Source organism: Salmo trutta, chromosome 13 (assembly GCF_901001165.1).
Source record: "Salmo trutta chromosome 13, fSalTru1.1, whole genome shotgun sequence".
In the NCBI taxonomy this organism is placed as follows: domain Eukaryota; kingdom Metazoa; phylum Chordata; class Actinopteri; order Salmoniformes; family Salmonidae; genus Salmo; species Salmo trutta.
In genome coordinates, this window is record NC_042969.1 from 37,540,811 (window position 1) to 37,562,417 (window position 21,607).

At 37.0% G+C, this 21,607-nt stretch overlaps 1 protein-coding gene across 2 annotated transcripts in view; it reads left to right on the top strand.

Annotated features, from left to right (window-relative positions):
* LOC115205748 (protocadherin-11 X-linked) overlaps positions 1-21,607 on the top strand; it is a 332,013-nt gene that overhangs the window by 39,308 nt on the left and 271,098 nt on the right. For both annotated transcript variants that reach the window (XM_029772033.1, XM_029772034.1), the window contains exon 3: positions 17,033-19,519. In XM_029772033.1, coding sequence (XP_029627893.1) covers positions 17,033-19,519 — 2,487 coding nt within the window. The remainder of the gene's footprint in view (positions 1-17,032; positions 19,520-21,607) is intronic.

Consider the following 21,607-nt stretch of genomic DNA (forward strand, 5'->3'; position numbering starts at 1 on the left):
AGAACTCATCTTCTAATATAACTCATCTTCTACTGGATCTCATCTTCTACTACAACTCATCTTCTACTGGAACTCATCTTCTAATATAACTAATCTTTTACTATAACTCACCTTCTACAAGAACTCATGTTTTACTGGAACTCATCTTCTACTAGAACTCATCTTCTACAGAACTAATCTTCTACTAGAACTCATCTTCCACTAGAACTCCTCTTCTACTAGAAATCATGTTCTAATATAACTCATCTTCTACTGGATCTCATCTTCTACTAGAACTCATCTTCTACTAGAACTCATCTTCTACTGGAACTCCTCTTCTAATATAACGAATCTTTTACTATAACTCATCTTCTACAAGAACTCATGTTTTACTGGAAATCATCTTCTACTAGAACTCATCTTCTACAGAACTAATCTTCTACTAGAACTCATCTTCCACTAGAAATCATCTTCTACTAGAACTCATCTTCTACAGAACTCATCTTCTACTAGAACTCATCTTCTACTAGAACTCATCTTCTACTAGAAGACTAGAACTCATCTTCTACAGAACTAATCTTCTACTAGAACTCATCTTCCACTAGAACTCATCTTCTACTAGAACTCATGTTCTACAGAACTCATCTTCTACTAGAACTCATCTTCTACTAGAACTCATCTTCTACTAGAACTCATCTTCTACAGAACTCATATTCTACTAGAACTCATCTTTTACTAGAACTCATCTTCTACTAGAACTCATCTTCTATGAAATCATCTTATGCTGGAACTGATCTTCTATTAGAACTCATCTTATACTTGAACTCATCTTATACTAGAACTCATATTCTATTAGAACTCATCTTCTACTGGAACTGATCTTCTATTAGAACTCATCTTATACTAGAACTCATCTTATACTAGAACTCATCTTCTATTAGAACTCATCTTATACTATAACTAATCATCTACAGAACTCATCTTCTACTAGAACTCATCTATTATTAGAACTCATCTTCTACAGAACTGATCTTCTGCTAGAAGTCATCTTCTACTAGAACTCATCTTCAATTGGAACTCATCTTCTCGTGGAACTCATCTTCTGCAGAACTCATCTCCTACAGAACTCATCTTCTGCAGAACTCATCTTCTACTAGAACTCATCTATTATTTGAACTCATCTTCTACAGAACTGATCTTCTGCTAGAAGTCATCTTCTACAGAACTAATCTTCTACTGGAACTCATTTTCTACAGAACTCATTTCTACTAGAACGCATCTTCTACTAGAACTCCTCTTCTACTATAACTCATCTTCTACAGAACTAATCTTCTACTAGAACTCATCTTCCACTAGAACTCATCTTCTATTAGAGCACATCTTCTACTAGAACTCAACTTCTACTAGAACTGATCTTCTACAGAACTCATCTTCTACTAGAACTCATCTTCAACAGAACTCATAATCTAGTAGAACTCATCTTCTACAGAACTCATCTTCCACTAGAACTCATCTTCAATTGGAACTCATCTTCTCGTGGAACTCATCTTCTACTGAAACTCATCTTCTACTAGAACTCATCTTCTACTGGAACTCATCTTCTACTAGAACTCATCTTCTACAGAACTCATCGTCTATTAGAACTCATCTTCTACTAGGACTCATCTTATACTAGAAATCATCTTATACTAGAACTCATCTTCTAATATAATTCATCTTCTACTAGAACTCATCTTATACTAGAACTCATCTTCTAATATAACTCATCTTCTACTAGAACTCATCTTCTACTGAAACTCATCTTCTACTAGAACTCATCTTCTACTGGAACTCATCTTCTACTAGAACTCATCTTCTACAGAACTCATCGTCTATTAGAACTCATCTTCTACTAGAACTCATCTTATACTAGAACTCATCTTCTACTGGAACTCATCTTCTACTAGAACTCATCTTATACTAGAACTCATCTTATACTAGAACTCATCTTCTAATATAAGTAATCTTATACTAGAACTCATCTTATACTAGAACTCATCTTCTAATATAACTCATCTTCTACTGGATCTCATCTTCTACTAGAACTCATCTTCTACTACAACTCATCTTCTACTGGAACTCATCTTCTAATATAACTAATCTTTTACTTTAACTCATCTTCTACAAGAACTCATGTTTTACTGGAACTCATCTTCTACTAGAACTCATCTTCTACAGAACTAATCTTCTACTAGAACTCATCTTCCACTAGAACTCATCTTCTACTAGAACTCATGTTCTAATATAACTCATCTTCTACTGGATCTCATCTTCTACTAGAACTCATCTTCTACTGAAACTCATCTTCTACTAGAACTCATCTTCTACTGGAACTCATCTTCTACTAGAACTCATCTTCTACAGAACTCATCGTCTATTAGAACTCATCTTCTACTAGAACTCATCTTATACTAGAACTCATCTTATACTAGAACTCATCTTCTAATATAAGTAATCTTATACTAGAACTCATCTTATACTAGAACTCATCTTCTAATATAACTCATCTTCTACTGGATCTCATCTTCTACTAGAACTCATCTTCTACTACAACTCATCTTCTACTGGAACTCATCTTCTAATATAACTAATCTTTTACTATAACTCATCTTCTACAAGAACTCATGTTTTACTGGAACTCATCTTCTACTAGAACTCATCTTCTACAGAACTAATCTTCTACTAGAACTCATCTTCCACTAGAACTCATCTTCTACTAGAACTCATGTTCTAATATAACTCATCTTCTACTGGATCTCATCTTCTACTAGAACTCATCTTCTACTAGAACTCATCTTCTAATATAAGTAATCTTATACTAGAACTCATCTTATACTAGAACTCATCTTCTAATATAACTCATCTTCTACTGGATCTCATCTTCTACTAGAACTCATCTTCTACTACAACTCATCTTCTACTGGAACTCATCTTCTAATATAACTAATCTTTTACTATAACTCACCTTCTACAAGAACTCATGTTTTACTGGAACTCATCTTCTACTAGAACTCATCTTCTACAGAACTAATCTTCTACTAGAACTCATCTTCCACTAGAACTCCTCTTCTACTAGAACTCATGTTCTAATATAACTCATCTTCTACTGGATCTCATCTTCTACTAGAACTCATCTTCTACTAGAACTCATCTTCTACTGGAACTCCTCTTCTAATATAACGAATCTTTTACTATAAATCATCTTCTACAAGAACTCATGTTTTACTGGAACTCATCTTCTACTAGAACTCATCTTCTACAGAACTAATCTTCTACTAGAACTCATCTTCCACTAGAACTCATCTTCTACTAGAACTCATCTTCTACAGAACTCATCTTCTACTAGAACTCATCTTCTACTAGAACTCATCTTCTACTAGAAGACTAGAACTCATCTTCTACAGAACTAATCTTCTACTAGAACTCATCTTCCACTAGAACTCATCTTCTACTAGAACTCATGTTCTACAGAACTCATCTTCTACTAGAACTCATCTTCTACTAGAACTCATCTTCTACTAGAACTCATCTTCTACAGAACTCATATTCTACTAGAACTCATCTTTTACTAGAACTCATCTTCTACTAGAACTCATCTTCTATGAAATCATCTTATGCTGGAACTGATCTTCTATTAGAACTCATCTTATACTTGAACTCATCTTATACTAGAACTCATATTCTATTAGAACTCATCTTCTACTGGAACTGATCTTCTATTAGAACTCATCTTATACTAGAACTCATCTTATACTAGAACTCATCTTCTATTAGAACTCATCTTATACTATAACTAATCATCTACAGAACTCATCTTCTACTAGAACTCATCTATTATTAGAACTCATCTTCTACAGAACTGATCTTCTGCTAGAAGTCATCTTCTACTAGAACTCATCTTCAATTGGAACTCATCTTCTCGTGGAACTCATCTTCTGCAGAACTCATCTCCTACAGAACTCATCTTCTGCAGAACTCATCTTCTACTAGAACTCATCTATTATTTGAACTCATCTTCTACAGAACTGATCTTCTGCTAGAAGTCATCTTCTACAGAACTAATCTTCTACTGGAACTCATTTTCTACAGAACTCATTTCTACTAGAACGCATCTTCTACTAGAACTCCTCTTCTACTATAACTCATCTTCTACAGAACTAATCTTCTACTAGAACTCATCTTCTACTAGAACTCAACTTCTACTAGAACTGATCTTCTACAGAACTCATCTTCTACTAGAACTCATCTTCAACAGAACTCATAATCTAGTAGAACTCATCTTCTACAGAACTCATCTTCCACTAGAACTCATCTTCAATTGGAACTCATCTTCTCGTGGAACTCATCTTCTACTGAAACTCATCTTCTACTAGAACTCATCTTCTACTGGAACTCATCTTCTACTAGAACTCATCTTCTACAGAACTCATCGTCTATTAGAACTCATCTTCTACTAGGACTCATCTTATACTAGAAATCATCTTATACTAGAACTCATCTTCTAATATAATTCATCTTCTACTAGAACTCATCTTATACTAGAACTCATCTTCTAATATAACTCATCTTCTACTAGAACTCATCTTCTACTGAAACTCATCTTCTACTAGAACTCATCTTCTACTGGAACTCATCTTCTACTAGAACTCATCTTCTACAGAACTCATCTTCTATTAGAACTCATCTTCTACTAGAACTCATCTTATACTAGAACTCATCTTCTACTGGAACTCATCTTCTACTAGAACTCATCTTATACTAGAACTCATCTTATACTAGAACTCATCTTCTAATATAAGTAATCTTATACTAGAACTCATCTTATACTAGAACTCATCTTCTAATATAACTCATCTTCTACTGGATCTCATCTTCTACTAGAACTCATCTTCTACTACAACTCATCTTCTACTGGAACTCATCTTCTAATATAACTAATCTTTTACTATAACTCATCTTCTACAAGAACTCATGTTTTACTGGAACTCATCTTCTACTAGAACTCATCTTCTACAGAACTAATCTTCTACTAGAACTCATCTTCCACTAGAACTCATCTTCTACTAGAACTCATGTTCTAATATAACTCATCTTCTACTGGATCTCATCTTCTACTAGAACTCATCTTCTACTGAAACTCATCTTCTACTAGAACTCATCTTCTACTGGAACTCATCTTCTACTAGAACTCATCTTCTACAGAACTCATCGTCTATTAGAACTCATCTTCTACTAGAACTCATCTTATACTAGAACTCATCTTATACTAGAACTCATCTTCTAATATAAGTAATCTTATACTAGAACTCATCTTATACTAGAACTCATCTTCTAATATAACTCATCTTCTACTGGATCTCATCTTCTACTAGAACTCATCTTCTACTACAACTCATCTTCTACTGGAACTCATCTTCTAATATAACTAATCTTTTACTATAACTCATCTTCTACAAGAACTCATGTTTTACTGGAACTCATCTTCTACTAGAACTCATCTTCTACAGAACTAATCTTCTACTAGAACTCATCTTCCACTAGAACTCATCTTCTACTAGAACTCATGTTCTAATATAACTCATCTTCTACTGGATCTCATCTTCTACTAGAACTCATCTTCTACTAGAACTCATCTTCTAATATAAGTAATCTTATACTAGAACTCATCTTCTAATATAACTCATCTTCTACTGGATCTCATCTTCTACTAGAACTCATCTTCTACTACAACTCATCTTCTACTGGAACTCATCTTCTAATATAACTAATCTTTTACTATAACTCACCTTCTACAAGAACTCATGTTTTACTGGAACTCATCTTCTACTAGAACTCATCTTCTACAGAACTAATCTTCTACTAGAACTCATCTTCCACTAGAACTCCTCTTCTACTAGAACTCATGTTCTAATATAACTCATCTTCTACTGGATCTCATCTTCTACTAGAACTCATCTTCTACTAGAACTCATCTTCTACTGGAACTCCTCTTCTAATATAACGAATCTTTTACTATAACTCATCTTCTACAAGAACTCATGTTTTTCTGGAACTCATCTTCTACTAGAACTCATCTTCTACAGAACTAATCTTCTACTAGAACTCATCTTCCACTAGAACTCATCTTCTACTAGAACTCATCTTCTACAGAACTCATCTTCTACTAGAACTCATCTTCTACTAGAACTCATCTTCTACTAGAAGACTAGAACTCATCTTCTACAGAACTAATCTTCTACTAGAACTCATCTTCCACTAGAACTCATCTTCTACTAGAACTCATGTTCTACAGAACTCATCTTCTACTAGAACTCATCTTCTACTAGAACTCATCTTCTACTAGAACTCATCTTCTACAGAACTCATATTCTACTAGAACTCATCTTTTACTAGAACTCATCTTCTACTAGAACTCATCTTCTATGAAATCATCTTATGCTGGAACTGATCTTCTATTAGAACTCATCTTATACTTGAACTCATCTTATACTAGAACTCATATTCTATTAGAACTCATCTTCTACTGGAACTGATCTTCTATTAGAACTCATCTTATACTAGAACTCATCTTATACTAGAACTCATCTTCTATTAGAACTCATCTTATACTATAACTAATCATCTACAGAACTCATCTTCTACTATAACTCATCTATTATTAGAACTCATCTTCTACAGAACTGATCTTCTACTAGAACTCATCTTCTACTAGAACTCATCTTCAATTGGAACTCATCTTCTCGTGGAACTCATCTTCTGCAGAACTCATCTCCTACAGAACTCATCTTCTGCAGAACTCATCTTCTACTAGAACTCATCTATTATTTGAACTCATCTTCTACAGAACTGATCTTCTGCTAGAAGTCATCTTCTACAGAACTAATCTTCTACTGGAACTCATTTTCTACAGAACTCATTTCTACTAGAACGCATCTTCTACTAGAACTCCTCTTCTACTATAACTCATCTTCTACAGAACTAATCTTCTACTAGAACTCATCTTCCACTAGAACTCATCTTCTATTAGAGCACATCTTCTACTAGAACTCAACTTCTACTAGAACTGATCTTCTACAGAACTCATCTTCTACTAGAACTCATCTTCAACAGAACTCATAATCTAGTAGAACTCATCTTCTACAGAACTCATCTTCCACTAGAACTCATCTTCAATTGGAACTCATCTTCTCGTGGAACTCATCTTCTACTGAAACTCATCTTCTACTAGAACTCATCTTCTACTGGAACTCATCTTCTACTAGAACTCATCTTCTACAGAACTCATCGTCTATTAGAACTCATCTTCTACTAGGACTCATCTTATACTAGAAATCATCTTATACTAGAACTCATCTTCTAATATAATTCATCTTCTACTAGAACTCATCTTATACTAGAACTCATCTTCTAATATAACTCATCTTCTACTAGAACTCATCTTCTACTGAAACTCATCTTCTACTAGAACTCATCTTCTACTGGAACTCATCTTCTACTAGAACTCATCTTCTACAGAACTCATCGTCTATTAGAACTCATCTTCTACTAGAACTCATCTTATACTAGAACTCATCTTCTACTGGAACTCATCTTCTACTAGAACTCATCTTATACTAGAACTCATCTTATACTAGAACTCATCTTCTAATATAAGTAATCTTATACTAGAACTCATCTTATACTAGAACTCATCTTCTAATATAACTCATCTTCTACTGGATCTCATCTTCTACTAGAACTCATCTTCTACTACAACTCATCTTCTACTGGAACTCATCTTCTAATATAACTAATCTTTTACTATAACTCATCTTCTACAAGAACTCATGTTTTACTGGAACTCATCTTCTACTAGAACTCATCTTCTACAGAACTAATCTTCTACTAGAACTCATCTTCCACTAGAACTCATCTTCTACTAGAACTCATGTTCTAATATAACTCATCTTCTACTGGATCTCATCTTCTACTAGAACTCATCTTCTACTAGAACTCATCTTCTACTGGAACTCCTCTTCTAATATAACGAATCTTTTACTATAACTCATCTTCTACAAGAACTCATGTTTTACTGGAACTCATCTTCTACTAGAACTCATCTTCTACAGAACTAATCTTCTACTAGAACTCATCTTCCACTAGAACTCATCTTCTACTAGAACTCATCTTCTACAGAACTCATCTTCTACTAGAACTCATCTTCTACTAGAACTCATCTTCTACTAGAAGACTAGAACTCATCTTCTACAGAACTAATCTTCTACTAGAACTCATCTTCCACTAGAACTCATCTTCTACTAGAACTCATGTTCTACAGAACTCATCTTCTACTAGAACTCATCTTCTACTAGAACTCATCTTCTACTAGAACTCATCTTCTACAGAACTCATATTCTACTAGAACTCATCTTTTACTAGAACTCATCTTCTACTAGAACTCATCTTCTATGAAATCATCTTATGCTGGAACTGATCTTCTATTAGAACTCATCTTATACTTGAACTCATCTTATACTAGAACTCATATTCTATTAGAACTCATCTTCTACTGGAACTGATCTTCTATTAGAACTCATCTTATACTAGAACTCATCTTATACTAGAACTCATCTTCTATTAGAACTCATCTTATACTATAACTAATCATCTACAGAACTCATCTTCTACTAGAACTCATCTATTATTAGAACTCATCTTCTACAGAACTGATCTTCTGCTAGAAGTCATCTTCTACTAGAACTCATCTTCAATTGGAACTCATCTTCTCGTGGAACTCATCTTCTGCAGAACTCATCTCCTACAGAACTCATCTTCTGCAGAACTCATCTTCTACTAGAACTCATCTATTATTTGAACTCATCTTCTACAGAACTGATCTTCTGCTAGAAGTCATCTTCTACAGAACTAATCTTCTACTGGAACTCATTTTCTACAGAACTCATTTCTACTAGAACGCATCTTCTACTAGAACTCCTCTTCTACTATAACTCATCTTCTACAGAACTAATCTTCTACTAGAACTCATCTTCCACTAGAACTCATCTTCTATTAGAGCACATCTTCTACTAGAACTCAACTTCTACTAGAACTGATCTTCTACAGAACTCATCTTCTACTAGAACTCATCTTCAACAGAACTCATAATCTAGTAGAACTCATCTTCTACAGAACTCATCTTCCACTAGAACTCATCTTCAATTGGAACTCATCTTCTCGTGGAACTCATCTTCTACTGAAACTCATCTTCTACTAGAACTCATCTTCTACTGGAACTCATCTTCTACTAGAACTCATCTTCTACAGAACTCATCGTCTATTAGAACTCATCTTCTACTAGGACTCATCTTATACTAGAAATCATCTTATACTAGAACTCATCTTCTAATATAATTCATCTTCTACTAGAACTCATCTTATACTAGAACTCATCTTCTAATATAACTCATCTTCTACTAGAACTCATCTTCTTCTCAAACTCATCTTCTACTAGAACTCATCTTCTACGGAACTCATCTTCTACTAGAACTCATCTTCTACAGAACTCATCTTCTATTAGAACTCATCTTCTACTAGAACTCATCTTATACTAGAACTCATCTTCTACTGGAACTCATCTTCTACTAGAACTCATCTCATACTAGAACTCATCTTATACTAGAACTCATCTTCTAATATAAGTAATCTTATACTAGAACTCATCTTATACTAGAACTCATCTTCTAATATAACTCATCTTCTACTGGATCTCATCTTCTACTAGAACTCATCTTCTACTACAACTCATCTTCTACTGGAACTCATCTTCTAATATAACTAATCTTTTACTATAACTCATCTTCTACAAGAACTCATGTTTTACTGGAACTCATCTTCTACTAGAACTCATCTTCTACAGAACTAATCTTCTACTAGAACTCATCTTCCACTAGAACTCATCTTCTACTAGAACTCATGTTCTAATATAACTCATCTTCTACTGGATCTCATCTTCTACTAGAACTCATCTTCTACTGAAACTCATCTTCTACTAGAACTCATCTTCTACTGGAACTCATCTTCTACTAGAACTCATCTTCTACAGAACTCGTCGTCTATTAGAACTCATCTTCTACTAGAACTCATCTTATACTAGAACTCATCTTATACTAGAACTCATCTTCTAATATAAGTAATCTTATACTAGAACTCATCTTATACTAGAACTCATCTTCTAATATAACTCATCTTCTACTGGATCTCATCTTCTACTAGAACTCATCTTCTACTACAACTCATCTTCTACTGGAACTCATCTTCTAATATAACTAATCTTTTACTATAACTCATCTTCTACAAGAGCTCATGTTTTACTGGAACTCATCTTCTACTAGAACTCATCTTCTACAGAACTAATCTTCTACTAGAACTCATCTTCCACTAGAACTCATCTTCTACTAGAACTCATGTTCTAATATAACTCATCTTCTACTGGATCTCATCTTCTACTAGAACTCATCTTCTACTAGAACTCATCTTCTACTGGAACTCCTCTTCTAATATAACGAATCTTTTACTATAACTCATCTTCTACAATAACTCATGTTTTACTGGAACTCATCTTCTACTAGAACTCATCTTCTACAGAACTAATCTTCTACTAGAACTCATCTTCCACTAGATCTCATCTTCTACTAGAACTCATCTTCTACAGAACTCATCTTCTACTAGAACTCATCTTCTACTAGAACTCATCTTCTACTAGAAGACTAGAACTCATCTTCTACAGAACTAATCTTCTACTAGAACTCATCTTCCACTAGAACTCATCTTCTACTAGAACTCATGTTCTACAGAACTCATCTTCTACTAGAACTCATCTTCTACTAGAACTCATCTTCTACTAGAACTCATCTTCTACTAGAACTCATCTTCTACAGAACTCATATTCTACTAGAACTCATCTTTTACTAGAAGTCATCTTCTACTAGAACTCATCTTCTATGAAATCATCTTATGCTGGAACTGATCTTCTATTAGAACTCATCTTATACTTGAACTCATCTTATACTAGAACTCATATTCTATTAGAACTCATCTTCTACTGGAACTGATCTTATATTAGAACTCATCTTATACTAGAACTCATCTTATACTAGAACTCATCTTCTATTAGAACTCATCTTATACTATAACTAATCATCTACAGAACTCATCTTCTACTAGAACTCATCTATTATTAGAACTCATCTTCTACAGAACTGATCTTCTGCTAGAAATCATCTTCTACTAGAACTCATCTTCTTCTAGAACTCATCTTCAAAATAAATAATTTTCTACAGAACTCATCTTCTACAAGAACTCATCTTTTACTAGAACTCATCTTCTACTAGAACTCATTTTCTACAGAACTCATATTCTACTAGAACTCATCTTCAACAGAACTCATCTTCTCGTGGAACTCATCTTCTGCAGAACTCATCTTCTAATAGAACTCATCTATTATTTGAACTCATCTTCTACAGAACTGATCTTCTGCTAGAAGTCATCTTCTACAGAACAAATCTTCTACTGGAACTCATTTTCTACAGAAGTCATTTCTACTAGAACGCATCTTCTACTAGAACTCATCTTCTACTATAACTCATCTTCTACAGAACTAATCTTCTACTAGAACTCATCTTCCACTAGAACTCATCTTCTATTAGAACTCATCGTCTGCTGAACTCATCTTCTACTAGATCTCATCTTCTACTAGAACTCATCTTCTACTAGAACTCATCTTATACTAGAACTCATCTTATACTAGAACTCATCTTCTAATATAAGTAATCTTATACTAGAACTCATCTTATACTAGAACTCATCTTCTACAGAACTAATCTTCTACTAGAACTCATCTTCCACTAGAACTCATCTTCTACTAGAACTCATCTTCTACAGAACTCATCTTCTACTAGAACTCATCTTCTACTAGAACTCATCTTCTACTAGAAGACTAGAACTCATCTTCTACAGAACTAATCTTCTACTAGAACTCATCTTCCACTAGAACTCATCTTCTACTAGAACTCATGTTCTACAGAACTCATCTTCTACTAGAACTCATCTTCTACTAGAACTCATCTTCTACTAGAACGCATCTTCTACTAGAACTCATCTTCTACAGAACTCATATTCTACTAGAACTCATCTTTTACTAGAACTCATCTTCTACTAGAACTCATCTTCTATGAAATCATCTTATGCTGGAACTGATCTTCTATTAGAACTCATCTTATACTTGAACTCATCTTATACTAGAACTCATATTCTATTAGAACTCATCTTCTACTGGAACTGATCTTCTATTAGAACTCATCTCATACTAGAACTCATCTTATACTAGAACTCATCTTCTATTAGAACTCATCTTATACTATAACTAATCATCTACAGAACTCATCTTCTACTAGAACTCATCTATTATTAGAACTCATCTTCTACAGAACTGATCTTCTGCTAGAAGTCATCTTCTACTAGAACTCATCTTCTTCTAGAACTCATCTTCAAAAGAAAAAAATTTCTACAGAACTCATCTTCTACAAGAACTCATCTTTTACTAGAACTCATCTTCTACTAGAACTCATTTTCTACAGAACTCATATTCTACTAGAACTCATCTTCAACAGAACTCATCTTCTCGTGGAACTCATCTTCTGCAGAACTCATCTTCTAATAGAACTCATCTATTATTTGAACTCATCTTCTACAGAACTGATCTTCTGCTAGAAGTCATCTTCTACAGAACAAATCTTCTACTGGAACTCATTTTCTACAGAAATCATTTCTACTAGAACGCATCTTCTACTAGAACTCATCTTCTACTATAACTCATCTACTACAGAACTAATCTTCTACTAGAACTCATCTTCCACTAGAACTCATCTTCTATTAGAACTCATCGTCTGCTGAACTCATCTTCTACTAGATCTCATCTTCTACTAGAACTCATCTTCTACTAGAACTCATCTTCTTCTCAAACTCATCTTCTACTAGAACTCGTCTTCTACGGAACTCATCTTCTACTAGAACTCATCTTCTACTGGAACTCATCTTCTACTAAAACTCATCTTCAACTATAAATCATCTTCTACGGAACTCATTTTCTATAGAACTCATCGTCTACTAGAACTCATCTTCTCCAGAACTCATCTTCTAATATAACTCATCTTCTACTAGAACTCATCTTCTGCTGAAACTCATCTTCTACTAGAACTCATCTTCTACTGGAACTCATCTTATACTAGAACTCATCTTCTACAGAACTCATCGTCCATTAGAACTCATCTTCTACTAGAACTCATCTTATACTAGAACTCATCTTCTACTGGAACTCATCTTCTACTAGAACTCATCTCATACTAGAACTCATCTTATACTAGAACTCATCTTCTAATATAAGTAATCTTATACTAGAACTCATCTTATACTAGAACTTATCTTCTAATATAACTCATCTTCTACTGGATCTCATCTTCTACTAGAACTCATCTTCTACTAGAACTCATCTTCTACTGGAACTCCTCTTCTAATATAACGAATCTTTTACTATAACTCATCTTCTACAAGAACTCATGTTTTACTGGAACTCATCTTCTACTAGAACTCATCTTCTACAGAACTAATCTTCTACTAGAACTCATCTACCCACTAGAACTCATCTTCTACTAGAACTCATCTTCTCCAGAACTCATCTTCTAATATAGCTCATCTTCTACTAGAACTCATCTTCTACTGAAACTCATCTTCTACTAGAACTCATCTTCTACTGGAACTCATCTTCTACTAGAACTCATCTTCTACTAGAACTCATCTTCTACTAGAACTCATCTTATACTAGAACTCATCTTCTACTAGAACTCATCTTCTACTACAACTCATCTTCTACTGGAACTCATCTTCTAATATAACTAATCTTTTACTATAACTCACCTTCTATAAGAACTCATGTTTTACTGGAACTCATCTTCTACTAGAACTCATCTTCTACAGAACTAATCTTCTACTAGAACTCATCTTCCACTAGAACTCATCTTCTACTAGAACTCATCTTCTACAGAACTCATCTTCTACTAGAACTCATCTTCTACTAGAACTCATCTTCTACTAGAAGACTAGAACTCATCTTCTACAGAACTAATCTTCTACTAGAACTCATCTTCCACTAGAACTCATCTTCTACTAGAACTCATGTTCTACAGAACTCATCTTCTACTAGAACTCATCTTCTACTAGAGCTCATCTTCTACTAGAACTCATCTTCTACTAGAACTCATCTTCTACAGAACTCATATTCTACTAGAACTCATCTTTTACTAGAACTCATCTTCTACTAGAACTCATCTTCTATGAAATCATCTTATGCTGGAACTGATCTTCTATTAGAACTCATCTTATACTTGAACTCATCTTTTACTAGAACTCATATTCTATTAGAACTCATCTTCTACTGGAACTGATCTTCTATTAGAACTCATCTTATACTAGAACTCATCTTATACTAGAACTCATCTTCTATTAGAACTCATCTTATACTATAACTAATCATCTACAGAACTCATCTTCTACTAGAACTCATCTATTATTAGAACTCATCTTCTACAGAACTGATCTTCTGCTAGAAGTCATCTTCTACTAGAACTCATCTTCTTCTAGAACTCATCTTCAAAATAAATAATTTTCTACAGAACTCATCTTCTACAAGAACTCATCTTCTACTAGAACTCATCTTCTACTAGAACTCATTTTCTACAGAACTCATATTCTACTAGAACTCATCTTCAACAGAACTCATCTTCTCGTGGAACTCATCTTCTGCAGAACTCATCTTCTCGTGGAACTCATCTTCTGCAGAACTCATCTTCTAATAGAACTCATCTATTATTTGAACTCATCTTCTACAGAACTGATCTTCTGCTAGAAGTCATCTTCTACAGAACTAATCTTCTACTGGAACTCATTTTCTACAGAACTCATTTCTACTAGAACGCATCTTCTACTAGAACTCATCTTCTACTATAACTCATCTTCTACAGAACTAATCTTCTACTAGAACTCATCTTCCACTAGAACTCATCTTCTATTAGAACTCATCTTCTTCTCAAACTCATCTTCTACTAGAACTCGTCTTCTACGGAACTCATCTTCTACTAGAACTCATCTTCTACTGGAACTCATCTTCTACTAGAACTCATCTTCTACTGGAACTCATCTTCTACTAGAACCCATCTTCTACTAAAACTCATCTTCTACTAGAACTCATCTTATACTAGATCTCATCTTCTACGGTACTCATCTTCTAGGGAACTCATCTTCTACTAGAACTCCTCTTCTACTAGTACTCATCTTCTAGAACTCATCTTCTACTAGAACTCATCTTTTTCTAGTACTCACCTTCTACTAGAACTCATCTTCTACGGAACTCATCTTCTACTAGAACTCATCTTCTACGGAACTCAGACTGTAGAAAGAATAGATGTATGTCAAGTCTCGATAAATTGACAATCCTCATTCAGTTAGTGCTGCTTTGGTTTCTGGAAGGACTTCTGTCACTTGGCAGTGGTTCAGACTGGTGACAACATTCACAGCAAGTGAACCCTCATCACCAACAACAACCCTGTACAACATGTCTATGCTGCAGCTACCAGGACATAGTATTGGCCTTTTGCCCTCTGCCATGGTCCTTGCTATGTTGGTACAGGAAGGATTCTGGTTCTAAACCTACTGTGTTGTCAAATGAACACATTTGGTCTAAATTGTACCTTTCACAGTCAGAATGTATGTATCTTCATCTCGTTTCATAGCTGTGCCTAGACAGAGTAATCTCTTACAACATTATGTACAGCATGAAGCTTATCTCTTTAAAGACAATGTTTTTTCTTGTTTTAGCATGAAACTGCTTCTGACTGAAAGACCTTCAAAGACCCTCTTTGTTTCTTAAAATGCATGTCTCATTTAGGTTCTAGGATTTCTCTCTCTCCCTCTCCCTCTCCCTCTCCCTCTCCCTCTCCCTCTCCCTCCACCTCCCTCTCCCTCTCTAAATCAAAACGATTGCAAATATGCCAGGACCCATCTTTACCACATAGCTGATCTGTAATCATAAATAATAGTGATATATTTTTGGGGGGGAAGGCAATTACTTTGAACAGTCAGAGTCAGTTTCTCATGGGGATTACATGCATTTGTTTTCATTTTCATCAGGCTTTACTGTGGCCTACTGGTTTAGCACCCCTTGGGTGAAAGTCTGTTTAATGTGGAGTCTCTCTGTCCCTTTAATACATAAAGCTTATCTCTGTGGCTTCACTTTCAACTGTCTCTCTCACATATGAACTTGACATTTTGTGAGCTGTCTCCTCAATTCCAAAGTAGACGCAAGATAGTAAGATAAAATTGAATCAAATTTGTGTCAAAGCAGTTTCACTGTGGAAGGCAGGGGGGCTAAAACATTATACTATACCTGCAGATTCCATATGTTAGTTTCTTGTTTATAACATAAAGAAGCGCTAACCTTTTTTGGTTAGTGAAATAACGGTTTACCTTGCTCTCAGCATCCAACAGTATTTCGGTAATATGTGGATCTTTTCACCTGGATTTAGTCTTAAAGCAAATATTTTGAGAACATTAAAGAACTTTCACAACGGTGTTTTGCTGCAATGAGAACAAACATCTGTTGAAGCTAAAACAAACTATAGCTTATTTGTGTTAATTTTGGACAATGAAACCAGCTGTGTGAGTCTAGTGACAGTTTACATGACCACTTGTAGGCTATAGCACTGTATAACATGTCATAAAAGATAGTAATGTTTCAGGTGAAGTGCATGTGAAATCCCCAGAAATCAGGCTATGAATGCATACGTCCCCACACTGATGAATAACAAAGCAATTAGTGACATGCTCCAGGATGTACAGCGCAGCACAGTAGTTTCATGTAGTCCAGTAACATATGACTGAAACTCACTAATTATCTGTGTTCTTCGTTATCTCCTTGTCTCTACAGAGTGTGAGTGAGTTTGGCCTGGACATCATCGAGACCCCAGAGGGAGACAGATGGCCTCAGCTGATTGTCCAGCAGAGCCTGGACCGCGAGCAGAAGGACACCTTCGTCATGAAGATCAAGGTGGAGGATGGAGGAACGCCACCCAAGTCCAGCACGGCCATCCTCCAGGTCACCATCTCCGACGTCAATGACAATCGACCGGTCTTCAAGGACAGTGAGGTGGAGGTGACCATCCCCGAGAACGCCCCCATAGGAACCTCCGTCACCCAGCTCCACGCCACAGACACAGACCTCGGCTCCAACGCTCAGATCCACTTCTCCTTCTCTAATCAGATCTCCTCATCCACCAAGAGGCATTTTGCCATAGACAGCACCACCGGGCTGATCACTGTCAAGCAGCCCTTAGACCGGGAATCCACCCCAGTCCACAAACTCATCGTCCTAGCCAGCGACGGTAGCTCCACCCCCTCCAGAGCTGCTGTTATCGTCAACGTAACGGACATTAATGACAACGTTCCGTCCATAGACACTCGGTACATAATGAACCTTGTAAATGGAACGGTTCTACTGTCGGAGAACGCTCCTCTCAACACAAAAATAGCCCTAATTACAGTGACGGACAAGGACGCTGATCTGAATGGAAAAGTGACTTGTTATACTGACCACGATGTTCCTTTCAGGTTAAAGCCAGTATTTAATGACCAGTTCCTGCTGGAGACTGCGGCCCCCCTAGATTACGAAACAACCAGGGAATATGCAATTAAGATAGTGGCGTCGGATTCGGGGAAGCCTCCTTTGAACACTTCAGCGATGGTTTTAATTAAAATTAAGGATGAGAATGACAACGCTCCCATCTTCCCTCAGCCTGAGATTCAGCTGTCCATACCAGAAAACAATGATCCATCCACGCAGCTCATAAAGATCAGTGCCATGGATGCAGACAGCGGACATAATGCGGAGATTATTTATTCTCTTGGCCCTGACACTCCTGATGGGTTTAACATAGATCGACGGTCAGGAATCCTCTCCGTTGGCAAACGCCTGGATAGAGAGAAGCAGGAGAAGTATTCGTTCACTGTCATGGCGAGGGACAATGGGTCTACTTCCCTGCAGAGCAATGTCACAGTGAGGTTGATAGTGCAGGACCTCAACGACAACAGCCCAGCTTTCACCCATCCTGAGTATAACTTCTACGTGCCTGAGAACCTGCCTCTGTACGGGACTGTGGGTCTGATCACCGTCACAGATTCTGACGCAGGTGACAACTCTGTCATAACACTGTCCATTCTGAACGGGAAAGACAATTTCATTATTGATCCCCAGACCGGTGTGATCAAACCCAACATCACGTTTGATAGAGAGCAGCAAAGCTCATACACTTTTATGGTGAAGGCTATAGACGGAGGGCAACCACCCAGCACTTCATTCGCCAAGGTCACCATAAATGTTGTGGATGTCAATGACAATCGACCCATTTTTGTTATTCCCTCGTCCAACTTCTCTTATGATCTGGTCCAGTCTACCACCAGCCCTGGGTCTGTGGTCACCAGAGTGTTCGCTATAGACAATGACACTGGCATGAATGCTGAGCTGCAGTACAGTTTCATTGGGGGATCACCAAGAGGACTGTTTGCCATAGACAAAACAACTGGTAATATAACTCTGCAGGAGAAGATAGTCTCAGCCGATCAGGGTTTACACAGGCTGGTGGTGAAAGTCAAAGACCTGGGTCAGCCAGAGTCCTTACACGCAATCGCCCTCATTCACCTGTTCATTAACGAGACTGTATCCAACGCTACATTCATTCAAGAGCAGCTACGTAAGAGCTTGGAAACTCCATTGGATCGTAACGTGGGAGACAGTGAGGTCACACCCCAAGCCAACGGATACGTGATTGTTGTCATCGCTATTATAGCTGGGACTATGACAGTCATCTTAGTCATCTTCGTGACGGCCTTGGTGCGCTGCCGTCAGACGCCCAGACACAAAGTGGTGCAGAAGGGCAAGCAGAGCGGCGAGTGGGTGTCGCCCAACCAGGAGAACCGTCAAATCAAAAAGAAAAAGAAGAAAAAGAAGAGATCTCCTAAGAGCCTCCTCTTGAACTTTGTCAGCATAGAAGAATCCAAGCCTGATGATCCCAGCCAGGAGCACATTAATGGAACCCTGGACCTGCCTGTGGAGCTAGATGAGCAGACCATGGGGAAATACAACTGGGCCACTACGCCGACCACTTTCAAACCTGACAGCCCAGACTTGGCCAAGCATTACAAGTCTGCTTCCCCCCAGCCAACCTTCCAAATCAAACCAGAGACCCCGATGGCGCCCAATAAACACCACGTGATTCAGGAGCTCCCGCTAGACAACACGTTTGTGGTGGGCTGTGACTCGCACTCCAAGTGCTCCTCCACCAGCTCAGACCCGTACTCGGTCTCAGAGTGCAGCTGTCAGGGGGGATTCAAGACTCCTGGGCAAATCCACACCAGACAGGTAATTCATAACTTATTTTCTAAAGCTACCTATTGTTCCCACTCCCCGTACCACTATCCCTTTGTTGATAAGATGGAGGGTGATGGGTGGCAGCGGGAGGGAGCTAGGGGATTGAACCACACAAAAAGTCACATGTGCATTAATGTCATCAGCATTGAATATTGAGGAAGAATACCTCAGAGAGGAAGGAGAGAACTGAAGTTTGGCCAAGAAACTTCATTCATATGAAATCTATCTTTACTTCCCAGAAAGACAGATTATACGTCCCTTTGCCATCTTGTATTATATGTCTATAAAACCCTTTAACCTTATTTGTGTTAATGTTCCACTTTAAAGTATAATGGTGGCAGTGGAATGGTGGGAACTAGTCTTAAATTAGAATCTTAAGTGAGAAGGCTGGTGGCAGAGTAATAGCATGCTTGAGAATCAAGTCGGCCATGCTACTAATTGAACTCTACCCAGGTGTATTTGCTGAGGACCAACGGATTAAAGCAGCGCTAAGCTTTTTTGATTGACACACCTGAAAAAAAACTAGCATGTCTGACAGACAGAGAAAACCAAACATAGAGTGTTTGATTTGGCTTCAATCAGCTGTTCACTTTCCCCTGAAATAGTAGGAAACGTATCCCCCAAGAGTTTCCACTACAGAATAATAAGACCTCATTAAATAATCCCAGATTTCAGTTGCGTGCTGGAGATATTAAGTGGTGTCTTGACTATGGAGGCTCTGAAGGCTTTGTCAGCGTGAGGAGTAGAGCAAAGCAAATGCTAGTGTCTGGTCTGAGGCTTATGATTCCCTAAGAGATATGCCAAATGCGAAGTGCCCTAATAAATAAATGAAGGCCAGGGAGGTGAGGAGAGGTGGCCTTGCTGAGGGCAGACAATATGGCAGAGGAGAGCAGAGCGGGGCGGAGCAGAGCAGAGTGAGGCGGAGCAGAGCGGGGTGAAGCTCTATGGAGTGGAGACAGTATGCTGGGTAAATAAGATCAAGGTAAAGATGGAGGCTTGGGACCAATAGAAAGAGGAGATAGCTAGAAAGGGTCTTGGGACCAATAGAAACAGAAGTTAGCTAGACGAGGGCTTAGGACCAATAGGAGGGGGTAGCTAGACGTGGGCTTAGGACCAATAGGAGGAGGGGGTAGCTAGACGAGGGCTTAGGACCAATAGGAGGAGGGGGTAGCTAGATAGAGTCAGTAAAAGATGGTTGCTGAGTCCCATTTAACCAATTCATTAGAATCTTTAATGACTGAGCTTGCCAGATCTTTTTAAAGCAGGTGGTTGGTGTTGTAATGTAGGTTAGGGTTCATCATTGGTAGTCGTTATGGTGTGGTAGAGAGACAGTATTAATATAGGTTAGGGTTCATCATTGGTAGTCGTTATGGTGTGGTAGAGAGACAGTTTTAATATAGGTTAGGGTTCATCATTGGTAGTCGTTATGGTGTGGTAGAGAGACAGTATTAATATAGGTTAGGGTTCATCATTGGTAGTCGTTATGGTGTGGTAGAGAGACAGTATTAATATAGGTTAGGGTTCATCATTGGTAGTCGTTATGGTGTGGTAGAGAAACAGTATTAATATAGGTTAGGGTTCATCATTGGTAGTCGTTATGGTGTGGTAGAGAGACAGTATTAATATAGGTTAGGGTTCATCATTGGTAGTCGTTATGGTGTGGTAGAGAAACGGTATTAATGGTCATAGCATGGGATTCATTCATACAGTACGATACATTTGATTATAAATGCGGGGATTACTTTGTAGTTTATTTTATCTTTAGTTTTTTTGTCTTTTGATTTTCATAATTTTTGTTCACATCTAAAATAACACATTCTGGTGCAGTTTTATCATACATCTTTTATGGATTTTATTTGATGCCGTGTAACATTCTTGAATTTTGTACTTGTCAGTCTTCACAGAATTGCACAGATTCTTTTTTTTGGGGGGGGGGTTGCCTTGTTGCCCTCATTGTGGCCTCTTGAAGCTTTTCCATCCTTTTGAAATCTGTTGTAGCATAGTTCTTACAGATTACTGTCTATCATTTTCAATCCCTTGTAGCATAGTTTTTACAGATTACTGTCTATCCACTGATGA